General features: G+C 43.1%; 2 protein-coding genes across 2 annotated transcripts in view; both read left to right on the plus strand.

The window, feature by feature from the left end:
* Positions 1 to 119: 119 nt before the first annotated feature.
* LOC110488797 (saxitoxin and tetrodotoxin-binding protein 1) lies at positions 120 to 2039 on the plus strand. The gene is made up of 6 exons (XM_021561187.3): positions 120 to 470; positions 723 to 865; positions 1007 to 1071; positions 1169 to 1279; positions 1481 to 1585; positions 1919 to 2039. Exons 1-6 carry the CDS (start codon positions 354 to 356, stop codon positions 1987 to 1989), a joined length of 612 nt encoding a protein of 203 aa, XP_021416862.3. The 5' UTR covers positions 120 to 353; the 3' UTR covers positions 1990 to 2039.
* Positions 2040 to 3594: 1555 nt separating this feature from the next.
* The window catches only part of LOC110488798 (alpha-1,3-mannosyl-glycoprotein 4-beta-N-acetylglucosaminyltransferase B), a 30474-nt gene continuing 10375 nt past the window's right edge, over positions 3595 to 23693 (plus strand). The window contains exons 1-8 of the mRNA XM_036942946.2: positions 3595 to 3928; positions 14294 to 14455; positions 17115 to 17246; positions 17567 to 17700; positions 20557 to 20603; positions 20783 to 20896; positions 21054 to 21129; positions 21222 to 21336. Coding sequence (XP_036798841.2) covers positions 3844 to 3928; positions 14294 to 14455; positions 17115 to 17246; positions 17567 to 17700; positions 20557 to 20603; positions 20783 to 20896; positions 21054 to 21129; positions 21222 to 21336 — 865 coding nt within the window. The 5' untranslated portion in view covers positions 3595 to 3843. The remainder of the gene's footprint in view (positions 3929 to 14293; positions 14456 to 17114; positions 17247 to 17566; positions 17701 to 20556; positions 20604 to 20782; positions 20897 to 21053; positions 21130 to 21221; positions 21337 to 23693) is intronic.

A 23693-nucleotide genomic window follows, 5' to 3' on the forward strand; every position in this document is an offset into this window, starting at 1 on the left:
CTAACAGCAATAAACGTCACCATTAGGTTCATAGTCACCGTCAAAACGTGCCTCTTGGGGTGCTGCCCTATAGGTCCTTGACCAAACCAAACAAACTATAAATTATTAATAGTTGTAGAGGTCCAATTGTTTAATCTTGCTGTCACTGGGGTAGTTTTGGAATTTCCCTGCACCCTAGCGTTCAACCACATGCCAATTTGGGTAACTTCAGTATTACATAACTTGGGGAGAAACATTATCTTAAAACACTCCACCTCTGTATATATTGAAGGTGTTTCAGCTCATTGACAACCGAGACTTTACTCTTGCTAAGTCTTACTTCTCTGAAGGCTCAGTTTACCTTGATCTACACAATGTGTGTCCTCTACTTGGCCCCTCTCCTTGCTCTGTTGTCAGTGGGAACAGCAGCACCGGCGCCAGAGGATTGTGGACATCTGGTGAAACTGCTCGCACAGGAAGACCAACATACTGTGAGTACATCGCCTATCTATGGAGTGGACCTCAATAGAGGCCCACGGTGGTGTTGGGGTGTGTTAGAAATAGTGTTGATTTCCAATTTGTGAACTGTGTTGTATTGAATCTAATGGAGTTTAAAAGGCATTTGACTCCAACTTATAGGCAGTATACAGCCTCTGCCCTCAGGCACTATGCTTCACAGACAAATAGTGCTATAAAACAGAAATGTGTGAAATTAAATGACAGACCAATACATTTTCCCACAGATCTTTGGGAAGTGGATCTTCATCGAGGGTTTCTCGAACCATGAGATGTTCAACGCACTACTGAGAAAGACCAACAGCTCATGGATTGAAATCCTTCCCACTTCACACACCGAGACGGTCCTTTTGAACCAGGGAAACTTGATGTAAGTGATAGTAACTCTCTACAGCCTTATCTCTAACCACTCGTCATATGTCATTTGACACAATAGCTATGCTATGTGAATAGACATTCTACAGCTCTAAGAAAAATATCTTTCTAGTGATTATCTCATTTCCTCTGATAGTGATGGAAAATGTCTTGACTCCTCTGCCAACATGACCTTTTCCAAAAACATTTGGCAAATCTCACGTAAGTCAAACATTATTGACTGGCAGGCCATCCATGATCTGATAGAAAATAGGCTGTTAAAGTACTGTGAGTTACTGTGTTTTATTTTCCTACCTAGAGAATAATATAACTGCCACTGGACACTTCCTACTATCCTGCCCTGACTGTCTCGTCATGGACCTCAATAGCACCATGGACGAAGTGCATATCCGATCTCTCTATATCTTTGGTAGGTGTGTGTGTGTGTGTGTGTGTGTGTGTGTGTGTGTGTGTGTGTGTGTGTGTGTGTGTGTGTGTGTGTGTGTGTGTGTGTGTGTGTGCTTTTGAGATCCCTCCAATGGCCAGAACCAACATTTACCCAACAGAAATGTGGAAACCTTGGTCAATCAAGTCATAGAATCATCCAGTTTCTTTCTTCTTCTATTTCCAGGGAAGAGCAGGACACTGCCGGAGGCCGATTTGAAACAGTTCCAGAAGCAGGCAGAATGCCTCCAGTATCCTCAGCCTGCACAGTTTTCCTATGATGGAGTTACAGGTCATTATTAACCCTAACCTATTCATCAAAGGAACACCAGGCAACATTTAGTATTATGGTGGTAGGGTTGAAGAAAAATATATTTAAAATATATACTGTGTATTTAAAATAATATATATATTTACCAAATAATATATATAGGAGATTGGGAATTATGCAGACAATCACATTGATAGAAGCCACATTTTGCCTGCAATTTTAAAGCTTATAAAAAGGTTATTATTCATTTACGTTGTCAATCATCCGTTTAGAATAGATCCCTGTTGCATGAGTCCTGTGTTCATTTAAACCTTGTCCAAGTTCTCATTAATGTCTCCTCTCTTCTCTCTGCAGAGTTTTGCGCTGAGAAAAAGGAGAGCTCACACACTGTTGAGTCACAAGATGTGAAGGATGGTTCACAGTGATATGGCTACTGAGGATGGAATGTTTGCATTAATAAAATGGTGTTCTCTTATACTGACTGCTTGTTTTGAAACGCATCCTCATCCACAAACACAGTAAAGCACGCGCGCAAACAGGCAGACACACACTCCCTGTTCTACCTCTTTAAATATGTAATATATCATCAGGGACCAGGGTGAACAACACCGGACTCATCACACTTTCCTGAGGAGTACCATTGTCAACTTCAAACCACGTTGACAATTCTGACCCCATACTCTCCCATATGACTCGATCGAACAGGAAGTCCGGGATCCAGTTATACAGACGTCCCCCAATGCCCAATGAATGCCAGGGTTGGTAATTTACCTGTCTTATATCAGCTCACTTGTGCTGAGGTGGTAGGGGTGGAAGTATTCAAGGTGTGTCCTTAAAAACCAATGTGCCAATTTCAATCAGCGCTACTGGTGATATTAAAGATTCACCAAAAGCTGGTCTCAGTGGTAAAGCAATTGGTTATATTGGACATTGTTTTTGTCCATGCAGCTTGGACTCTTTTGGCCTACATGTTTGTTATAACTAGGCCTATTGTAGGACTATATACTATTCAATACATGGATAAGACAAACACCCATGCGCATCTCCAAGGCATTCTTAACTCAAATACTTCTGCTAAGTATCAGAACTCAGGATAAGACCCAGATGCAGACGGCTAGAATCACAGATGTTTATTGACTCAAACGGGGGGCAGGCAAAAGACCGGTCAATGGTAGGCAGAGGTCCGTAATCCGGGGCAGAGTCAATAAGGCACAGAACGGCAGGCAGGCTCAGGGGCAGGCAGAGGTTAGTAATCGGGTCAGAGTCAGGCAGGTATAGAACGGGAGGCAGGCTCGGGATCAGGGCAGGCAGAATGGTCAGAACCGGGGAAACTAGGAAACAGAATCTTGAGAAAATAGGAAGACTGGAAAGCACACTGGTAAGACAAGAAGAACTGGCAAGAGACAAACAGGGAACACAGGTAGAAATGCACAGGGAATAATGGGGAAGATGGGCGACACCTAGAGGGGGAGACAAGCATAAAGAAAGATGAAAACGATCAGTGTGTGACACTAAGTTGAACTCAAATTCAAATCGAGAGACTGAAAAATAGCTTCTATCTCAAGGCCATCAGACTGTAAAACAGCCATCACTAACACAGAGAGGCTGCTGCCTACAAACATACTTGAAATCATTGACCACTTTAATAAATTGATCACTGGTCACTTTAATAATGCACTTTAATCATGTTTACATATCTTACATTACTCATCCCATATGTATATACTCTATTTCATACCATATATTGCATCTTACCTATGCTTGCTCGTCCATATATTTATATGTATATATTCATATTCCATCCCTTTACTTAGATTTGTTTGTATTAGGTAGTTGTTGTGGAATTGTTAGATTACTTGTTAGATATTGCTGCACTGTCGGAACTAGATGCCCAAGCATTTCGCTACACTCGCAATAACAACTGCTAACCATGTGTATGTGACCAATACAATTTTATTTTGAAATCACGCAGTTCCACAATTGGCAAGTAGGTGGGGATGAGACCGCGCTGAGACAGGCGCAACTCAACTGTCGCATCACCTTTTCAAGGAAATGTTGTAGGCTAACCAGGGGTTGTCATGTATGTCAATCTATTTTATGAAGAGATAAGGAAGTGACTTTCAGGCTTTTCCTCATAGAATGTCCTTTGCGCAGTCATGGAGTAAACGTGAGAAGAACCTGAGTGGACTATCACCTGTGGATTCATTTCAACGGCAGCACTGTTTTCAGCATAAACCGAAGTCAGACGGAAGTTTTCTATTGACAGTTTGAGAGATGAGATGAGGCTCACCCATATAAAACTTGGATGTATTCTGGCTTGTGCTTTTCTCTCTCTAACCTGGTTAACCGCTCATAATGGAAATGGTAAGGTGTCGCACATGTCACACTATTCTTTTTACATTATGATGTATTAGGCTACAAACTTTTTTCAAAAGGTTAAACCTTGTACATAACTGAATTAAATTTTCTATTGTTTTCAAATGGTAATACTGGAAGCTAAATACGTGATAAATTGAACATTATAAACTGGATGGTCCGAGCCCTGAATGCTGATTGGCTGACAGACGTGGTATGACAAAACATTTATTTTTACTGCTTCAATTACGTTGGTAAACAGTTTATAATAGCAATAAAGCACCCGGGGGTTTGTGGTATATGGCCAATATACCACGGCTAGGGGCTGTGTCCAGGCACTCCGCGATGCATTGTGCATAAGAACAGTCCTTAGGCGTGGTATATTGGCCATATACCACACCCCCTCATGTCCTATTGCTTAATTATACAACGGGTGGGTCTAATCCTGAATGCTGATTGGTTAAAACTGCATTCCAGCCGGTGTCTATTCCACAATTTACCACAGGCTAAATCCATGACATGAAAATGCCTATTTACTCCATCTGACTGTGCAATCCGCTGTCTCATCAGCCTAGCCAGGCAATTTATAAACTTTATACCCGCTATAAAGAGCATCTAGACATTATCTCACATTTCTTTTAGACTAACATTTAGTGTTCAACAGCAGAGATTTGTAGAAACCTTGCTGTCAGTCTCTCCGACATTTGCAACATTGTTTTAATATTCAAATTCGATCTCCAGGATGAGACAGACAGGCAGGCAGCATTTCTTAGCCAATCAAAATCATAAATCGTCCGGAATCATTTTTATGGATATATACAAAGACTTTTCAATTGAAAAAAGGTCAAGTGAAATGAAGTGCAGCTAGTTTGCACTCTCTGCAGCTTCAGTTTGAAGTGATTGTGTTAGCTGTGTTGTCGGCTAGCTCCTCTGAACAACAGAGTCTTGACAAGTGAGCACATTTTCTATGCCAGGAAAAATTGCACCTCATCAATTCAAATCAAATTTTATTGATCCCATACACGTGTTTAGCAGATGTTATTGCGGGTGTAGCTAAATGCTTATGCTTCTAGTTCAACAGTGCAGCAATTTATAACAAGTAATATCTAACAATTTCACAACAAATATCTAATACACACAAATCTAGGTAAAGGAATGGAATTAAGAATATATAAATACATGGATGAGCAATTTCAGAGCGGCATAGACTAAGATACAGTAGATAGTGTAGAATACAGTATATATATATATATATATATATAAGAAGAGTAATGCAAGATATGTAAACATTATTAAAGTGAATAGTGTTCAATTATTAAAGTGGCCAGTGATTTCAAGTATGTGTATGTAGGCTGCAGCCTCTCTGATAGTGATGGCTATTTAACAGTCTGATGGCCTTGAGATAGAAGCTGTTTTTCAGTCTCTCGGTCCCAGCGTTGATGCACCTGTACTGACCTCGTCTTCTGGATGATAGCGGGGTGAACAGGCAGTGGCTCGGGTGGTTGTTGTCCTTGATGATCTTTTTGGCCTTCCTGTGACATCGGGTGGTGTAGGTGTCCTGGAGGGCAGGTAGTTTGCCCCCGGTGATGTGTTGTGCAGACCACACCACCCTCTGGAGAGCCCTGCAGTTGTGGGCAGTGCAGTTGCCATACCAGGCGGTTATACAGCCCGACAGGATGCTCACAATTGTGCATCTATAAAAGCGTGTGAGGGTTTTAGGCGACAAGCCAAATTTCTTCAGACTCCTGAGGTTGAAGAGACTCTGTTGTGCTTTCTTCACCACACTGTCTGTGTGGGTGGACCATTTGTTTGTCAGTGATATGTACGCCAATGAACTTAAAACTTTCCACCTTCTCCACTGCTGTCCCGTCGATGTGGATGGGGGGGTGCTCCCTCTGTTTCCTGAAGTCCACAATCATCTCCTTAGTTTTGTTGACATTGAGTGAGAGGTTATTTTCCTGACATCACACTCTCAGAGCCCTAGCTCATTGTTATGGATGTATCCAAATAAATGTCACTAGAAAACAGCTTAAACTAATGCAAAATCAGCTACTTTGCTGTTATTCTTGCTGGACTTTTTGACGTGACTGTAAGTTAGCCGTAGTTGGCTTTCTAGCAAGCAAGGGATAAGAATGTTTCCAGCCAGTATGGCAATGGAACATTTAGAACGAACGACTGGGTTACGTCTCTGGCAATCGAACAGATAGAACGAACGACCAGCCGGCTTGGGTAGCAACCCTAGATTTTTGTTGGGACTATATCTTGTGGAAGGATGAAATAGTATGAATAAATAACATTTTTTATGAAAATATGTAAATCATTATTTGAATATGTTGGTAAGCCATTGTATGAAAGTGATAATGCCCTCGAAGCTGTTGTTTGGAGGTTATATTGGCACGGTGCCAATAACACCCGTGCCATTATATCCGCCCAACACCGGCTTCTTGGGCATTATCACTTAATTGTAAATTGGGTGGTACAAGTCCTGAATGCTGATTGGCTGACAGCCCTGGTATATCAGAATGTATACCACGGGTATGACAAAAATGTATTTTTGCTGGTCTAATTACGTTGGTAACCAGTTTATAATAGCAATAAGGCACCTCAGGGCTTTGTGGTATATGGCCAATATACCACGGTTAAGGGCTGTGTCCCGGCACTCCTTATTGCGTCGTGAATAAGAACAGCCCTTAGCTGTGGTATATTAGCCATATACCACACCTCCTCGGGCCTTATTGCTTAAATATATTGAATCATATAGGTCTACCTAGAATTTGAATGGTTCTCATCTAGATGTATTGCCATGATTTTGCAACACCAGGGGCCACGTTTATAAACACTGCAAGTACAAAATATACCCTAAAATGTGCATGCGCCAGTTTTAATGCAAAAGTTGGCATTTATTTAAAAAGATATCTTCATGTGAGAATGTGCTCACCTCCCTGCAAACCTTAGACCATGTGTAAGCACATCTGTTAGTGATTGAAATCATTATTGTATTGAAAGATGGCAAGTAAATAAATAAAAAAAGGAAAACAGGAAAACATTATTAACAATGCACCATTGGTGAGAAAAGCGACAATCTGTTTGTTTTTTTAGAATCTAAAATAATTTGACACAGGAATCTTTTTTCTATTTTATTTTCATAACCAATGCAGAATATATTCACACCTTTTCTGGCCATGATATTCCCCAAGGACCCATACAACAAATAACCATGCGTATCTCTCATTTAATTGCACCTAGTAGCCTGGTAAATAGATATATGTATTTCAAATTTTGCAATATCATAGGCAGCATGGTTTATAATACCGTTATACAGTCTAATTTAAGAGCTGATATTTTATATTGAAGTATGCCTAAGTATCAAGTTTCAAGTTTGTCATGTGCACAAGTACAGTGAAATGTCTTTCTTGCTTGCTCTTTCCCAACAATGTAGTAATTAATATCAGTAGTACTATAAAAAAAAAATGGTCAAGTAGCACAAAAAACATAATTAGAAATCTGGCTTGTAAATAGAACTGTATAGTGTAAGTACTGTAATTGCATTCTTTGACTAGCCTGCCCTACAATGTTTCAGAATTCTGGACAGTCCATCATATTTAGGTTGAGGCAAAAGTCAATATAAAACATTGTTGAAATTAAAACGTTCTGCTGACAGGTCCACGACAATTTGCAAGTGTTTTCTCATTCAGAAACTGACCGTCATGATCCAGATACAGAATAAATTACTGCTAAAGATGAAAACATTCTGCCAACACATTAAATAGACCGATAGTTTATGTCAAATATTTGACAGTATGGGTAGGCTACAGTAGGCCTATTGCTATGTGATAGGAGCGCGACATCATTGCCTATTTAATCTCCGAGCCTATGCCAAGGCAGGGCATATTGTAGTGTTTAAGAGATAAGCAGCATGTTATTATGCACACCTGGTTCAAATGGTATGCACGTATTCAGTGCGTGATATTGGAAATATGTATCTGATTGGATACGCATAGTTTTATTGGCAGACCCTCATTGGTTGTTGGCCAAGGTATTCAAGTGTGCTTCCCTTTGAGCGGGTGGAGATGGACTCAGCTTGGAACCGGCAACGTTGTATACGCTGTCATGTTGGAAATAAACCTCTTTGTGATGTTAATGTAAAGTTTATCTTTACAATAACTAAAAAGAACCTGCTTCCTTTAACCGGGGATGCAACACATATAAACCCAATAATCTATTGACAAACTAAATATTGAACAACAAATTCTTATTTTGCACACCCAGAGGCACACCCAGAGGCCGGTGATTTTAACGCAGGGAAACTGAAATCCGTTACCAGTATGTCCCCTGTGCAACTAGAGGCGACAAAATTATAGATCACCTTTACTCCACACACAGAAATGCATACAAGGCTCTCCCTTTCGCAAATCTGACCATAACTTTATCCTCCTGGTTCCAGTTTACAAGCAAAAACTCAAAAAGGAAGTACCAGTGACATGCTCAATATGGAAGTGGTCCGATGATGCTAAGCTACAGGACTGTTTTGCTAGCACAGACTGGAATATGTTCCGGGATTCATCCATGACATTGAGACGTTTACCACATCATTCACCGGCTTCTTTCGTAAGTGCTGTGACGTCTTCTTCCCCACAGTGACCGTACGTTTATATCCCAACAAGAAGCCATGGATTACAGGCAACATCCACACTGAGCTATTGGCTAAAACTGCCGCTTTCAAGGAGTGGACACTTATGCGGAAGCTTATAAGAAATCCCTCTACGACCTCCGATAAGCCATGAAACAGGCAAAGCAGCAATACAGGACAAAGGTGGATTCCTACTACACTGGCTCTGACACTTGTTGAATGTGCGCAAGCAAAATGCCTTGTATGCTCGCTTCAAGGCAAGCAATACAGAACCATTGTTTACGAGGATGCATGTTTGGAGCATGCGCTGACCAGCTGGAAAGTGTCTTCACTGACATTTTTAACCTCTCCCTGACCCAGTCTGTAATATGGGTTTGGTTGCCATGGCGCCGACAGAGATGGCCGCCTCGCTTCGTGTTCCTAGGAAACTATGCAGTTTTTTGTTTTTTTATGTGTTATTTCTTACATTAGTACCCCAGGTCATCTTAGGTTTCATTACATACAGTCGAGAAGAACTACTGAATATAAGATCAGCGTCAACTCACCATCAGTACAACCAAGAATATGATTTTCGCAAAGTGGATCCTGTGTTCTGCCTTTCAACCAGGACAACGGAATGGATCCCAGCCGGCGACCGAAAAAAACGACTCCGTAAAAGAGGGAAACGAGGCGGTCTTCTGGTCAGACTCCGGAGACGGGCACATCGTGCACCACTCCCTAGCATTCTTCTCGCCAATGTCCAGTCTCTTGACAACAAGGTTGATGAAATCCGAGCAAGGGTAGCATTCCAGAGGGACATCAGAGACTGTAACGTTCTTTGCTTCACGGAAACATGGCTCACTGGAGAGACGCTATCGGAGGCGGTGCAGCCAGCGGGTTTCTCCGCGCATCGCGCCGACAGAAACAAACATCTTTCTGGTAAGAAGAGGGGCGGGGGCGTATGCCTTATGGCTAACGAGACGTGGTGTGCTCACAGAAACATACAGGAACTCAAATCCTTCTGTACACCTGATTTAGAATTCCTCACAATCAAATGTCGACCGCATTATCTACCAAGAGAATTCTCTTCGATTATAATCACAGCCGTATATATTCCCCCCCAAGCAGACACATCGATGGCTCTGAACGAACTTTATTTGACTCTTTGCAAACTGGAATCCATACATCCTGAGGCTGCATTCATTGTAGCTGGGGATTTTAACAAGGCTAATCTGAAAACAAGACTCCCTAAATTGTATCAACATATCGATTGCGCAACCAGGGCTGGAAAAACCTTGGATCATTGTTATTCTAACTTCCGCGACGCATATAAGGCCCTGCCCCGCCCTCCTTTCGGAAAAGCTGACCACGACTCCATTTTGCTGATCCCTGCCTACAGACAGAAACTAAAACAAGAAGCTCCCACGCTGAGGTCTGTCCAACGCTGGTCCGACCAAGCTGATTCCACACTCCAAGACTGCTTCCATCACGTGGACTGGGATATGTTTCGTATTGCATCAGATAACAACATTGACGAATACACTGATTCGGTGTGCGAGTTCATTAGAATGTGCGTTGAAGATGTCGTTCCCATAGCAACGATTAAAACATTCCCTAAACAGAAACCGGGGATTGATGGCAGCATTCGCGTGAAACTGAAAGCGCGAACCACTGCTTTTAATCAGGGCAAGGTGACTGGTAACATGACTGAATACAAACAGTGCAGCTATTCCCTCCGCAAGGCTATCAAACAAGCTAAGCGTCAGTATAGCGACAAAGTAGAATCTCAATTCAACGGCTCAGACACAAGAGGTATGTGGCAGGGTCTACAGTCAATCACGGACTACAAGAAGAAAACCAGCCCAGTCATGGACCAGGATGTCGTGCTCTCAGGCAGACTAAATAACTTTTTTGCCCGCTTTGAGGACAATACAGTGCCACTGACACGGCCTGCAACGAAAACATGCGGACTCTCCTTCACTGCAGCCGAGGTGAGTAAAACATTTAAACGTGTTAACCCTCGCAAGGCTGCAGGCCCAGACGGCATCCCCAGCCGCGCCCTCAGAGCATGCGCAGACCAGCTGGCCGGTGTGTTTACGGACATATTCAATCAATCCCTATACCAGTCTGCTGTTCCCACATGCTTCAAGAGGGCCACCATGTTCCTGTTCCCAAGAAAGCTAAGGTAACTGAGCTAAACGACTACCACCCCGTAGCACTCACTTCCGTCATCATGAAGTGCTTTGAGAGACTAGTCAAGGACCATATCACCTCCACCCTACCTGACACCCTAGACCCACTCCAATTTGCTTACCGCCCAAATAGGTCCACAGACGATGCAATCTCAACCACACTGCACACTGCCCTAACCCATCTGGACAAGAGGAATACCTATGTGAGAATGCTGTTCATCGACTACAGCTCGGCATTCAACACCATAGTACCCTCCAAGCTCGTCATCAAGCTCGAGACCCTGGGTCTCGACCCCGCCCTGTGCAACTGGGTACTGGACTTCCTGACGGGCCGCCCCCAGGTGGTGAGGGTAGGCAACAACATCTCCACCCCGCTGATCCTCAACACTGGGGCCCCTCAAGGGTGCGTTCTGAGCCCTCTCCTGTACTCCCTGTTCACCCACGACTGCGTGGCCACGCACGCCTCCAACTCAATCATCAAGTTTGCGGACGACACAACAATGGTAGGCTTGATTACCAACAACGACGAGACGGCCTACAGGGAGGAGGTGAGGGCCCTCGGAGTGTGGTGTCAGGAAAATAACCTCACACTCAACGTCAACAAAACTAAGGAGATGATTGTGGACTTCAGGAAACAGCAGAGGGAACACCCCCCTATCCACATTGATGGAACAGTAGTGGAGAGGGTAGTAAGTTTTAAGTTCCTCGGCATACACATCACAGACAAACTGAATTGGTCCACTCACACAGACAGCATCGTGAAGAAGGCGCAGCAGCGCCTCTTCAACCTCAGGAGGCTGAAGAAATTTGGCTTGTCACCAAAAGCACTCACAAACTTCTACAGATGCACAATTGAGAGCATCCTGGCGGGCTGTATCACCGCCTGGTACGGCAACTGCTCTGCCCACAACCGTAAGGCTCTCCAGAGGGTAGTGAGGTCTGCACAACGCATCACCAGGGGCAAACTACCTGCCCTCCAGGACACCTACACCACCCGATGTTACAGGAAGGCCATAAAGATCATCAAGGACAACAACCACCTGAGCCACTGCCTGTTCACCCCGCTATCATCCAGAAGGCGAGGTCAGTACAGGTGCACCAAAGCTGGGACCGAGAGACTGAAAAACAGCTTCTATCTCAAGGCCATCAGACTGTTAAACAGCCACCACTAACATTGAGTGGCTGCTGCCAACACACCGACTCAACTCCAGCCACTTTAATAATGGGAATTGATGGGAAATGATGTAAAATATATCACTAGCCACTTTAAACAGCGCTACCTAATATTATGTTTACATACCCTACATTATTAATCTCATATGTATACGTATATACTGTACTCTATATCATCTACTGCATCCTTATGTAATACAGTATCACTAGCCACTTTAACTATGCCACTTTGTTTACATACTCATCTCATATGTATATACTGTACTCGATACCATCTACTGTATCTTGCCTATGCTGCTCTGTACCATCACTCATCCCCTATATCTTTATGTACATATTCTTTATCCCCTTACACTGTGTATAAGACAGTAGTTTTGGAATTGTTAGTTAGATTACTTGTTGGTTATTACTGCATTGTCAGAACTAGAAGCACAAGCATTTCGCTACACTCGCATTAACATCTGCTAACCATGTGTATGTGACAAATAAAATTTGATTTGATTTGACTAATACCTACGTGTTTCAAGCAGACCAACAAAGTCCCTGTGCCCAAGATAACCTGTCTAAATGACTATCGCCCCATAGCACTCACATCTGTAGCCATAAAATGCTTTGAAAGGCTGGTCATGGCTCACATCAACACCATCATCCCAGACACTCTGCACCCACTCCAATTTGCATAACACCCCAACAGATCCACAGATGACACAATCTCTATTGCTCGCCACACTGCCCTCTCCCACTTGGACAAGAGGAACACTTATGTGAGAATGCTGTTCATCGACTACAGTTCTGCGTTCAACACCATAGTGCCCTCCAAGCTCATCACTAAGCTCAGGACTTTGGGACTGAACACCTCCCTCTGCAGCTGGATCCTGAACTTCTTTACGGGCCTCCCCCAGATGGTGAGGGTAGGCAACAACACATCTTCCACGTTGACCCTCAATGGGGACCCCTCAGAGGTGCGTGTTTAGTCCTCTCCTGTACACCCTGTTCACCCACGACTGTGTGGCTGCGCACGACTCCAGCACCGTCATGAAGTTTGCTGACGACACAACAGTTGTAGGCCTAATCACTGACAATGATGAGACAGCCTATAGGGAGAAGTTTAGTGATGTGGCAGTGTGGTGCCAGGACAACAAACTCTCCCTCAACGTCAGCAAGACAAAGGAGCTGATTGTGGGACTACAGGAAATGGAGGTCCGAGCGCACCCCTATCCACATCGACAGGGCTGTAGTGGAGCAGGTAGAGAGCTTCAAGTTCCTCCGTGTCCACATCACTTAGAAATTAACATGGTCCATACACAACACAGTCATGAAGAAGGCACGACAAATTCTTCTTCCCCCTTTGGGCTGAAATATATTGGCATGGACTTTCAGATCCTCTTGACTGGCTGCATCACCGCTTGATATGGCAACTGCAGGGCACCCGACCGTAAGGCGCTATAGAGGGTAGTGCGTATGGCCCAGTACATCACTGGTGCCCGAGCTCCCTGCCATCCAGGACCTCTATACCAGGTGGTGTCAAAGGAAGACCCTAAAAATTGTCAAAGACTCCAGCCACCAAGTCAGACTTTTCTCGCTGCTAGTGGTACTGATGCACCAAGTCTGGAACCAACAGGACCCTGAACAGCTTCTACCCCCAAGCCATAAGACTGCTAAATAGTTAACCAAATAGCTGCCCGAATTTGCACTAACTCTTTTGACTCCTCACATATGCTGCTGCTACTGTTTATTATTATTTATTATTTATCCTGTCGCCTAGTCACTTTATTCAGACCTATATGTAAATATCTACCTCAATTACCTCTTACCCATGCACATCGACCCGGTACTTGTACCATGTGTACTGTATAGCCAAGCTATTGTGTATTTATTCTTTGTGTTATTATTTTTCCATTATTTTTCTATTTCTCTCTGAATTGTTGGGAAGGACCTGTAAGTTAGCATTTGACGGTTAGTCTACACCTGTTGTTTACGTAGCATGTGACTAACAATTTGACTGATTTTGATTCAATGACTTAAAAACCACTAGTGTGTGAGTTCCTTGTTGTCTGGGAAACACCATTCTTTTTCTGCTTTAGACGTGTAACCCAGTAACTAAAACACAGGGTTTGTTGTTTGAGGAACTATGTGGTATGAATGAGGTTGTCATGGAAATCACAGCAGTGGAACGGGACTATGGGAAGATTAGCCTATACCTATTGTTGTCCTGCACCCAACTCCTCAATACATTTGCAAATTTGATGTCGATGGAGCTTTTTCAAATACACACTTTCAAACATGGACTTGTAACTGTTATACTCTCTCTATCTCTTCTTATCTCTTTCTGTCATGCAACTGTATGGGTGCGTGTGTGTGTGCCTGTCGGTATGTGTACACGCGTGTGTGTATGTGTAGATGGGGATGAACCCTCCAACCACCCAGTTATGATCCAGCTGTATGAACGTCTGCTGGCTGCAGAGTTCAAGGGGGAGCTGCTGTCCAGGGAGCTCAGCAGTGTTCTGACCAGCCTGAGGAACCTCACCATACCTAACAACAGCTCCTCCACTAATATCCCAGGTGAGGGACAGAGTTATCATGTTATCATCCGTGTACAGTCGCATCACAGGTGACAGTACAGCCATCCCACTGGGCACACACAGGTTGAATCAACGTTGTTTCCACGTCATTTTAATTAAATTATGTTGAACCAACAGAATATACAGTACAAGGAAAAAGTTTGGACACACCTACTCATTCCAGGGTTTTTCTTTATTTTTACTATTTTCTACATTGTAGAAAGACATCAAAACTATGAAATAACACATATGAAATCATGTAGTAACCAAAAGAGTGTTAAACAAATCAACATATATATATATATTTGAGATTCTTCTTGCCACTTTCTCAACCAGCTTTTTTATGTAATTATTTTATTTTTATTTAACCTTTATTTAATTAGGCAAGTCAGTTAAGAACAAATTCTTATTTACAATGCCGGCCTACCAAAAGGCAAAAGGCCTCCTGCGGGGACGGGAGCCTGGGATTAAAACAATAAATACAGTATAGATATAGGACAAAACACACATCACAACAAGAGATACACAACACTACATAAAGAGAGCCCTAAAGACAACAACATAACAAGGCAGAAACACATGACAACACAGCATGGTAGCAACACAATATGGTAGCAGCACAAAAACATGGTACAAACATTATTGGGCAAAGTCAACAGCACAAAGGTCAAGAAGGTAGAGACGACATCATACAAAGCAGCAACAACTGTCAGTAAGAGTGTCCATGATTGAGTATTTGAATGAAGAAATTGAGATAAAACTGTCCGGTTTGAGTGTTTGTTGCAGCTCGTTCCAGTTGCTAGCTGCAGCGAACTGAAAAGAGGAGCGACCCAGGGATGTGTGTGCTTTGGGGACCTTTAACAGTATGTGACTGGCAGAACGGGTGTTGTATGTGTAGGATGAGGTCTGCAGTAGGTATCTCAGATAGGAGGGAGTGAGGCCTAAGAGGGTTTAATAAATAAGCATCATCCAGTGTGTCTTGCGACGGGTATACAGAGATGACCAGTTTACAGAGGAGTATATTGTGCTGTGATGTGTCCTATAAGGAGCATTGGTGGCAAATCTGATGGCCGAATGGAAAATAATATCTAGCCGCTTGAGAGCACCCTTACCTGCCGATCTATAAATTATATCTCCGAAATCTAGCATGGGTAGGATGGTCATCTGAATCTGGGTTAGTTTGGCAGCTGGGGTGAAAGAGGAGCGATTACGATAGAGGAAACCAAGTCTAGATTTAACTTTAGCCTGCAGCTTTGATATGTGCTGAGAGAAGGACAGTGTACCGTCTTGCCATACTCCCAATTACTTGTATGCAGTGACTACCTAAAGCTCTAAACCCTCAGAGGTGGTAATAACACCTGTGTGAAGAGGGGCATTCTTCTTACCAAACCACATGACCTTTGTTTTGGAGGTGTTCAGAACAAGGTTAAGGGTAGAGAAAGCTTGTTAGACACTAAGAAAGCTTTGTTGTAGAGCATTTAACACAAAATAAGGGGAGGGGCCAGCTGAGTATAAGACTGTATCATCTGCATATAAATGGATGAGAGAGCTTCCTACTGCCTGTGCTAAGAGCGTGGGGCCTAGGATTGAGCCTTGGGGTACTCCCTTGGTGACAGGCAGTGGCTGAGACACTGCTCTCTTTGAGAGCGGTAGTTAGCAAACCAGGCCAAAGACCCCTCAGAGACACCAATACTCCTTAGCCGGCCCACAATAATTGAATGGTTCATGCGGTAGTCACCTGGAATGCATTTCAATTAACAGGCGTGCCTTTTTAAAAGTTAAATTGTGCAATTTCTTTCCTTCTTAACGCTTTTGAGCCAATCCGTTGTGTTGTGACAAAGTAGGGTTGGTATCCAGAAGATAGCCCTATTTTGTAAAATGCCATATTATGGCAAGAACAGCTCAAATAAGCAAAGAGAAACAACAGTCCTTCATTACTTTTAGACATGAAGGTCAGTCAATCCGGAATATTTCAAGAACTTTTGGGGGTCTTTTAAAGACCATACGTGGGGGATATTTAGGGCAGTGTCAATAATGTACCAGTGCTTTCTGGTAATGTCCTTATATACATTCCCCAATGGTGAATTCCAAGAGCTCTTCCTGAGTCCCTGTATAGATCAGGAAAATATCATCCAAATATATCCGAATGAGGAGAATATTGGGGAGAAATGGGTTAAGGTATGGATTCAGCACCACCTGTTTTTCAATCATTCCTAGATACAGGTTAGCATAATTAGGAGCCATAGTACTCCCTATCGCTGTCCCTTTGGTCTGGAAGAAAAAGTCTCCTCTGAAGAGAAAATAGTTGGGGGTTAGTACCAGTTCAGTCAAGTCCACAATACAATTGGTGCCGAGGAGAGCATTAAGGGGACATTCATTAAGGTAAGAACTTGAGGGCCTTAGATCTTAATGGATACATGCTTTTGAACAATGGTGGAATCTTCCCAATTTCTCTCTCTCTCTCTCTCTCTCTCTCTCTCTCTCTCTCTCTCTCTCTCTCTCTCTCTCACCCCCTCTCTCACCTCCTCTCTCACCCCCTCTCGCTGCACTTTTGAGAAGTCAAGATAAAACTGTAAGCAGTGTCAACAAAGCTAAATTATTGTTTTATGTCTGACCGTTACTTGTGTGTTTGGTTTGGTTTTTGGTGATGTGGAGTGTAGAAGGACCGATAAAGAGAAATCTCAGTCTGCTGTCCTCCAGACTGCCCAACGCCTACCTCTACCTGCCCCACTTACGGGATCACCCAGACAGCCTGATTCCTAACGTGGTCCTGGGACAAGGCCGAACTGGAGGTGAGCGACGAGTCATGTAAAAATGTCTCTGAGTAAACGTGTCCTCTTTGACAAACCAGAGGGGTGTTAAAGTGAGAGGCTACAAAGCTTGGTGTGGTTTGCTAGTGTCAGTCTGTACTGTGGCCCGCAGCCTGTAACCCCTATCCTGCCACCTCACCCACCCTGCTCAGTGTTGACTTTATTCCAGTGAATGGTTTACTGTAGTGTGTGTATATGTGTGTGTGTGTGTGTGTGTGTGTGTGTGTGTGTGTGTGTGTGTGTGTGTGTGTGTGTGTGTGTGTGTGTGTGTGTGTGTGTGTGTGTGCGTGTGTGTGTGTCAGTGTCCCTGGTATTGGGGATCCCTACAGTGAAGCGTCAGAAGCAGAGCTACCTGGTTAGCACCCTGAACTCCCTCCTCTACGACCTTTCACCTTCTGAACGGAACGACACCGTCATCATCATCTTTGTTGCCGAGGTAACCTGCTCAGATAACCTGATAGGGGCGTATAGAAACACATGGGATGGTCTTAGCCAATCAAACTGCTTTTAAAACAAAACACTTGACAGTAACAATAGGCCCACATCATGTCACTTAAAGTGTCTTTTTTAGATGATAATCATAAAAATAATTTACTTTTTAGATGGGGTAATGTAGCTTGAGGTGGGAAGACTGCGGTCTGGTCTCTGCCTCGGGTCAAATCGACCTATTATTAACGCAGAATATCGACTGATTGTGATGAAAAAAATGTAGTGATTCATTTTCAAGGAAAGACCTGCTAAACCTGTTGTGTGACCGTGCCTTTCAGAAGCCTAGGTACAGTATGTATGTTATCACACTACACACCTAAACTACAGGAATGGACGAGCACATTACGAGAAATGCCTGTTCTAGATTCCCAGTTAAGTAACTCATTCTAAAGACCTCAGAACAAACTATGTAGCCCAAAAGCAGATGTCTATCTAAGTACGTGGCTCTTATATAGCCCTCAAATTCAAATTTGTACTTTGAAGCCAGTTGCATTGCTTTTTTTCCCTTCTTCCCTTCTAATCAGGGACTGATTTAGACCTGGCACACCAGGTGGTTGCAATTAATTACCAGGTTGAACAGAAGACCAGCAGTAGTCTGGAACTCATAGGGTAGGATTTGAATACTTCTGGTATATAGTAGGCACCAAAAATAAATGATCATCTTGCTAGCCAGGACACACTCATTTTCACAATTTCACAAATATTATTCAAATAAAGAAATCATAGCACGTTTTTTGGGCTCATTCAGCAGTTTTTACCTGATTTAGGTATAATCATGTTGAAAAATATTGTTAATAGTACCATTAATATTCCTAAAACATAAGTAGAAAAGTATACTGTTGCTGCTTCCTGTCGTCATGTATTTTTGTGTGTTAAAACACCAATTTTTAATGTGCAGGTTTATAATCCATATTTTTAAATAAGTGATATGATGATATGTTGAAGACGGATAAATACAAATGACTCCCTACACACACGTGTCACACTTGTGTTCAGATTGCTTGTATTTTGCTAAATTAGTACCTTAACTGCCCACGCATCGACATTTACCAAGCCGTCACGCCAGACTGAAATCTACTGTAATCAATAGCGTGCGCATATTAATCTGTCACATCGATATTGTATGGAAATCAATGGAACCAGGACAATTTGCTGCCGTTACATGTGCCCATAGCCCTCCTCCGAAAGACAAACCACAACGAACTTGCGTATACTACATAAACAGTATAACTCTCGATACATAAACCTGTAGTAGCCATTTGTCAACTCATGTCCTTGTGGGACAGTGTTTACAGTAGATATGGCCAATACGAAAAAGGACACACTTTTGACTGGATCATTTTTAACAAATCATCTCTCCACAGGAAGTTCTAAATGATGACATGGATTGACTCTCATTTGAGTGATAGCTTGACTGTCCAATCCATGTATTTGTTTGTGGCTAGCAGCTTTCATAAAGAGAGCACCCTGAATTTTGAAGTCCTGCGATGGACAGGCGTGTATGATAAAATCAACAGTACCAAACCAAAGATATGAATCGATTTTAATGCAATCAATTGACTGTGCCTTTAGAAGGTATTTTCACACCCCTTGAATTTCTCAACATTTTGTTGTGTTACATCCTGAATTTATAATGAATTCATTTCAGATTCTGTGTCACTGGCATAGACACAATTTAATTAAAAATGAAAAGCTGAAATGTCTTGAGTCAATAAGTATTCAACCCTTTTGTTATGGCAAGTCTAAATACGGTCAGGAGTACAAATTGCTTAACAAGTCACATAATAATTTGCATGGCCTCACTCTGTGGATTAATAGTGCTTAACATTCATTTTTAAATGACTACCTCATCTCTGTACCCCACACATACAATTATCTTTAAGGTCCCTCAGTCGTGCAGTGAATTTCAAACATGGATTCAACCATAAAGACCAGGGAGGTTTTCCAATTCCTTGCAAAGAAAAGCACCTATTGGTAGATAGGTGATTACAATTTTTAAAAAGCAGACATTGAGTTTCCCTTTGAGCATGGTGAAGTTATTAATTACACTTTGGATGATGTATCGATACACCCAGTCACTACAAAGATACAGGCGTCCTTCCTAACTCAGTTGCCAGTGAGGAAGAAAACCGCTCATTGATTTCACCTTAAGGCCAATGGTGACTGTGATAGACTGTGATAGGAGGAAACTGAGGATGGATAAACAACATTGTAGTTACACCACGATACTAACCTAACCTAAATGAATGCATCCTGTTTGCAATAAGGCACTAAAGTAAAACTGCAAACCATTGATTCTACTGCACACACACCCCTCTAGTAACATTACCTCATGTTTCATCTACATTGATTCTACTGCACACACACCCCTCTAGTAACATTACCTCATGTTTCATCTACATTGATTCTACTGCACACACACACCCCTCTAGTAACATTACCTCATGTTTCATCTACATTGATTCTACTGCACACACACCCCTCTAGTAACATTACCTCATGTTTCATCTACATTGATTCTACTGCACACACACACCCCTCTAGTAACATTACCTCATGTTTCATCTACATTGATTCTACTGCACACACACCCCTCTAGTAACATTACCTCATGTTTCATCTACATTGCTTCTACTGCACACACACACCCCTCTAGTAACATTACCTCATGTTTCATCTACATTGATTCTACTGCACACACACACCCCTCATGTTTCAGGTTGGCTTTCACTGGATTTCCCATTCTCTCATTTATTTCCCATTCTCTCATTTATTTCCCATTCTCTCTGTATCTTTATTTCAGACTGATGCAGAATACGTCAACAGTGTAGCAGAACTCCTAGAGAAGAAGTGAGAAGTTTTGGTCGTTTGTGATTGTAATTTGACTGTTGTTGGCTATGTTTTGTCATTTGACTGTTTTGTAGTTTAAAAATGTTTTGCTGTGTTTTTTTGTAGTTTGACTGTGTTTTGTAGTTGGTCTGTTTCTTCACTGTGTTTTGTAGTTCACCTGTGGTTGTGTGTGGCTGTAGTTTTCCTAAGGATGTGCACTCAGGCCTGTTGGAGGTAGTGTCCCCTTCTCAGTACTTCTACCCCAACTTCAGCAGACTCAGGGAAACCTTCGGAGACTCCAAGGAGAGAGTCAAGTGAGAAACGGACTCATGCACAACCCAACACAGTCCAACACATACAGATGCGTGGTCTTACAATCATGGGGGGGGGAAGAAAAAAACGGAAATCGAAGTCTAACACGTCACATCATGTGCACCTGCAGTAAGTGGTTTGTGTTGTGGTTGTTTTCAGATGGCGCACAAAGCAGAACTTGGATTATAGCTTCCTGATGCTCTACGCCCAGGAGAAGGGAACCTATTATGTACAGGTGGGGTCAAAGTTCCACCTCTCTGATTGGTCAGTCAGTCTGAAATCATATTCATGTATTAACACATCCTCATTAAAAATGTGTGTTGTCAGTTGGAGGATGACATCGTGGCTAATCCTGGTTACTCTCAGACCATGAAAACATACGTCAGAAAGCTGGCCACCGATGACTGGATGTTCCTGGAGTTCTCTCAGCTCGGCTTCATCGGTGAGTCTATGCTCTTCTGCGAAAGTGTCTGTTCTCAGGGCTTCTGGAAAAGGAGGGCGTAGTTAGTAGTAAGACAACTGTGGGAACTAAAGCAGATGAACACACACTTTATGTATTACCTCTCACAGATGAGAGTATGTACACGTGTATGTGGATACAATAGACTCATGACTCTCCCTTCCTGGACAGATACAAGGCACTCCCTTCGGCAAATCGGGTCACACACACCACCTGCTCCTCCCCACTTATAGGCAGAAACTTAATCAGGAAACACCCATGGTAAGGACTGTTCAACACTGGTCTGATCAATCGGAATCTATGCTTCAAGACCGTTTTGATCACGCGGACTGGGAAATGTACCGGGTCACCTCTGGGAATAGTATTGACGTATACACTGACTTGGTGACCAGGTCAATCAGGAAGTGCATAGAGGATGTCGTTCCTACTGTGACAATTATAACTTGGATAGATGGCAGCATCTTCCTACTGTGACGATTAGAACAAAAAGAGTGGATAGATGGCAGCCTTCACGCAAAATTGTAAAACGTGAATCACCGTTTTTAACCACTGCAAGGTGACTGGGAACATGGACGTGTACAAACAGACCGGCTATGACCGCAATAAGACAATCAAGAGGCAAAACGACAGTACAGGGGTAAAGTAGAATCGTAACAGTTCAGACACAAGACACATGTGGCAGGGACTCCAGACAATCATGGATCATAACGGGAAAGACAAGCTTCTTTGCCCGCTTCGAGGAAAACAACACCTCTGCCACGCTGATCCGCAACACTAAGGCCCCACCATGTTGTGTGCTCAGCTCCCAGCTCCCTGTTCACCAATGACTGCGTAGCTATGCACGTCTCCAACTCAGTGATCAAGTTTGTTGACGACACAGTGGTTGGCCTGATTACCAACAACAAAGAGACAGCCTATAGTGAGGAGGCGAGAGCCCTGGCAGAGTGGTGCCAGGAAAATGACCTCAACGTCAACAAAACGAAGGAGCTTATCGTGGACTACAGGAGACAGCAGAGAGAGCACACATCCAAAATCTTTATGTTCCTCAGCGTGCACATCCCTGAGGACCTGAAATGGTCCCTTCACACTGACAGCGTGGAGAAGAAGGTTCAACGGTGTCTCTTCAACCTCAGGAGACTGAAGAAATTTGGCTGGGCCCCTAAGACCCTCACGAACATCTACAGATGCACCATCGAGAGCATTCTGTCGGGCTGTATCACTGCCTGGTACAGCCCAACACATCACCGGGGGCACACTGCCTGCCCTACCAGGACATCTACAGCACCCGGTGTCACAGGAAGGCCAAGAAGATCATTAACGACCTCAGCCACCCACTAATGTGGAGACATTACAGGTGCATCAAAGCTGGGACAGAGAGACTGAAAAACAGCTTCTATCTCCAGGTCATCAGCCTGCTAAACAGTCACCACTAGCCGGCCTCCGCCGGGTACCCTGCCCTGAACCTTAGCCACTGTTCTAGCCGGCTACCAGCCGGTACTCTACCCTGCACCTTAGAGACTGCTGCCCTATGTACATAGATAGTCATTGAACACTGGTCACTTTAATAATGTTTACATACTGTTTTACCTAATTCATATGTACAGTGCCTTGCAAAAGTATTCGGCCCCCTTGAACTTTGCGACCTTTTGCCACATTTCAGGCTTCAAACATAAAGATATAAAACTGTATTTTTTTTGTGAAGAATCAACAACAAGTGGGACACAATCATGAAGTGGAACGACATTTATTGGATGTTTCAAACTTTTTTAACAAATCAAAAACTGAAAAATTGGGCGTGCAAAATTATTCAGCCCCTTTACTTTCAGTGCAGCAAACTCTCTCCAGAAGTTCAGTGAGGATCTCTGAATGATCCAATGTTGACCTAAATGACTAATGATGATAAATACAATCCACCTGTGTGTAATCAAGTCTCCGTATAAATGCACCTGCACTGTAATAGTCTCAGAGGTCCGTTAAAAGCGCAGAGAGCATCATGAAGAACAAGGAACACACCAGGCAGGTCCGAGATACTGTTGTGAAGAAGTTTAAAGCCGGATTTGGATACAAAAAGATTTCCCAAGCTTTAAACATCCCAAGGAGCACTGTGCAAGCGATAATATTGAAATGGAAGGAGTATCAGACCACTGCAAATCTACCAAGACCTGGCCGTCCCTCTAAACTTTCAGCTCATACAAGGAGAAGACTGATCAGAGATGCAGCCAAGAGGCCCATGATCACTCTGGATGAACTGCAGAGATCTACAGCTGAGGTGGGAGACTCTGTCCATAGGACAACAATCAGTCGTATATTGCACAAATCTGGCCTTTATGGAAGAGTGG

This window comes from Oncorhynchus mykiss, chromosome 14, assembly GCF_057628025.1.
Source record: "Oncorhynchus mykiss isolate SJ-2025 chromosome 14, ASM5762802v1, whole genome shotgun sequence".
Lineage (NCBI taxonomy): Eukaryota > Metazoa > Chordata > Actinopteri > Salmoniformes > Salmonidae > Oncorhynchus > Oncorhynchus mykiss.

Coding starts and splice junctions, on each gene's coding strand:
- LOC110488797 (XM_021561187.3), top strand. CDS start 354: ATGTGTGTCCTCTACTTGGCCCCTCTCCTTGCTCTGTTGTCAGTGGGA. Junction 471..722: donor CACAGGAAGACCAACATACT/GTGAGTACATCG, acceptor ATTTTCCCACAG/ATCTTTGGGAAGTGGATCTT. Junction 1,280..1,480: donor CCGATCTCTCTATATCTTTG/GTAGGTGTGTGT, acceptor TTCTATTTCCAG/GGAAGAGCAGGACACTGCCG.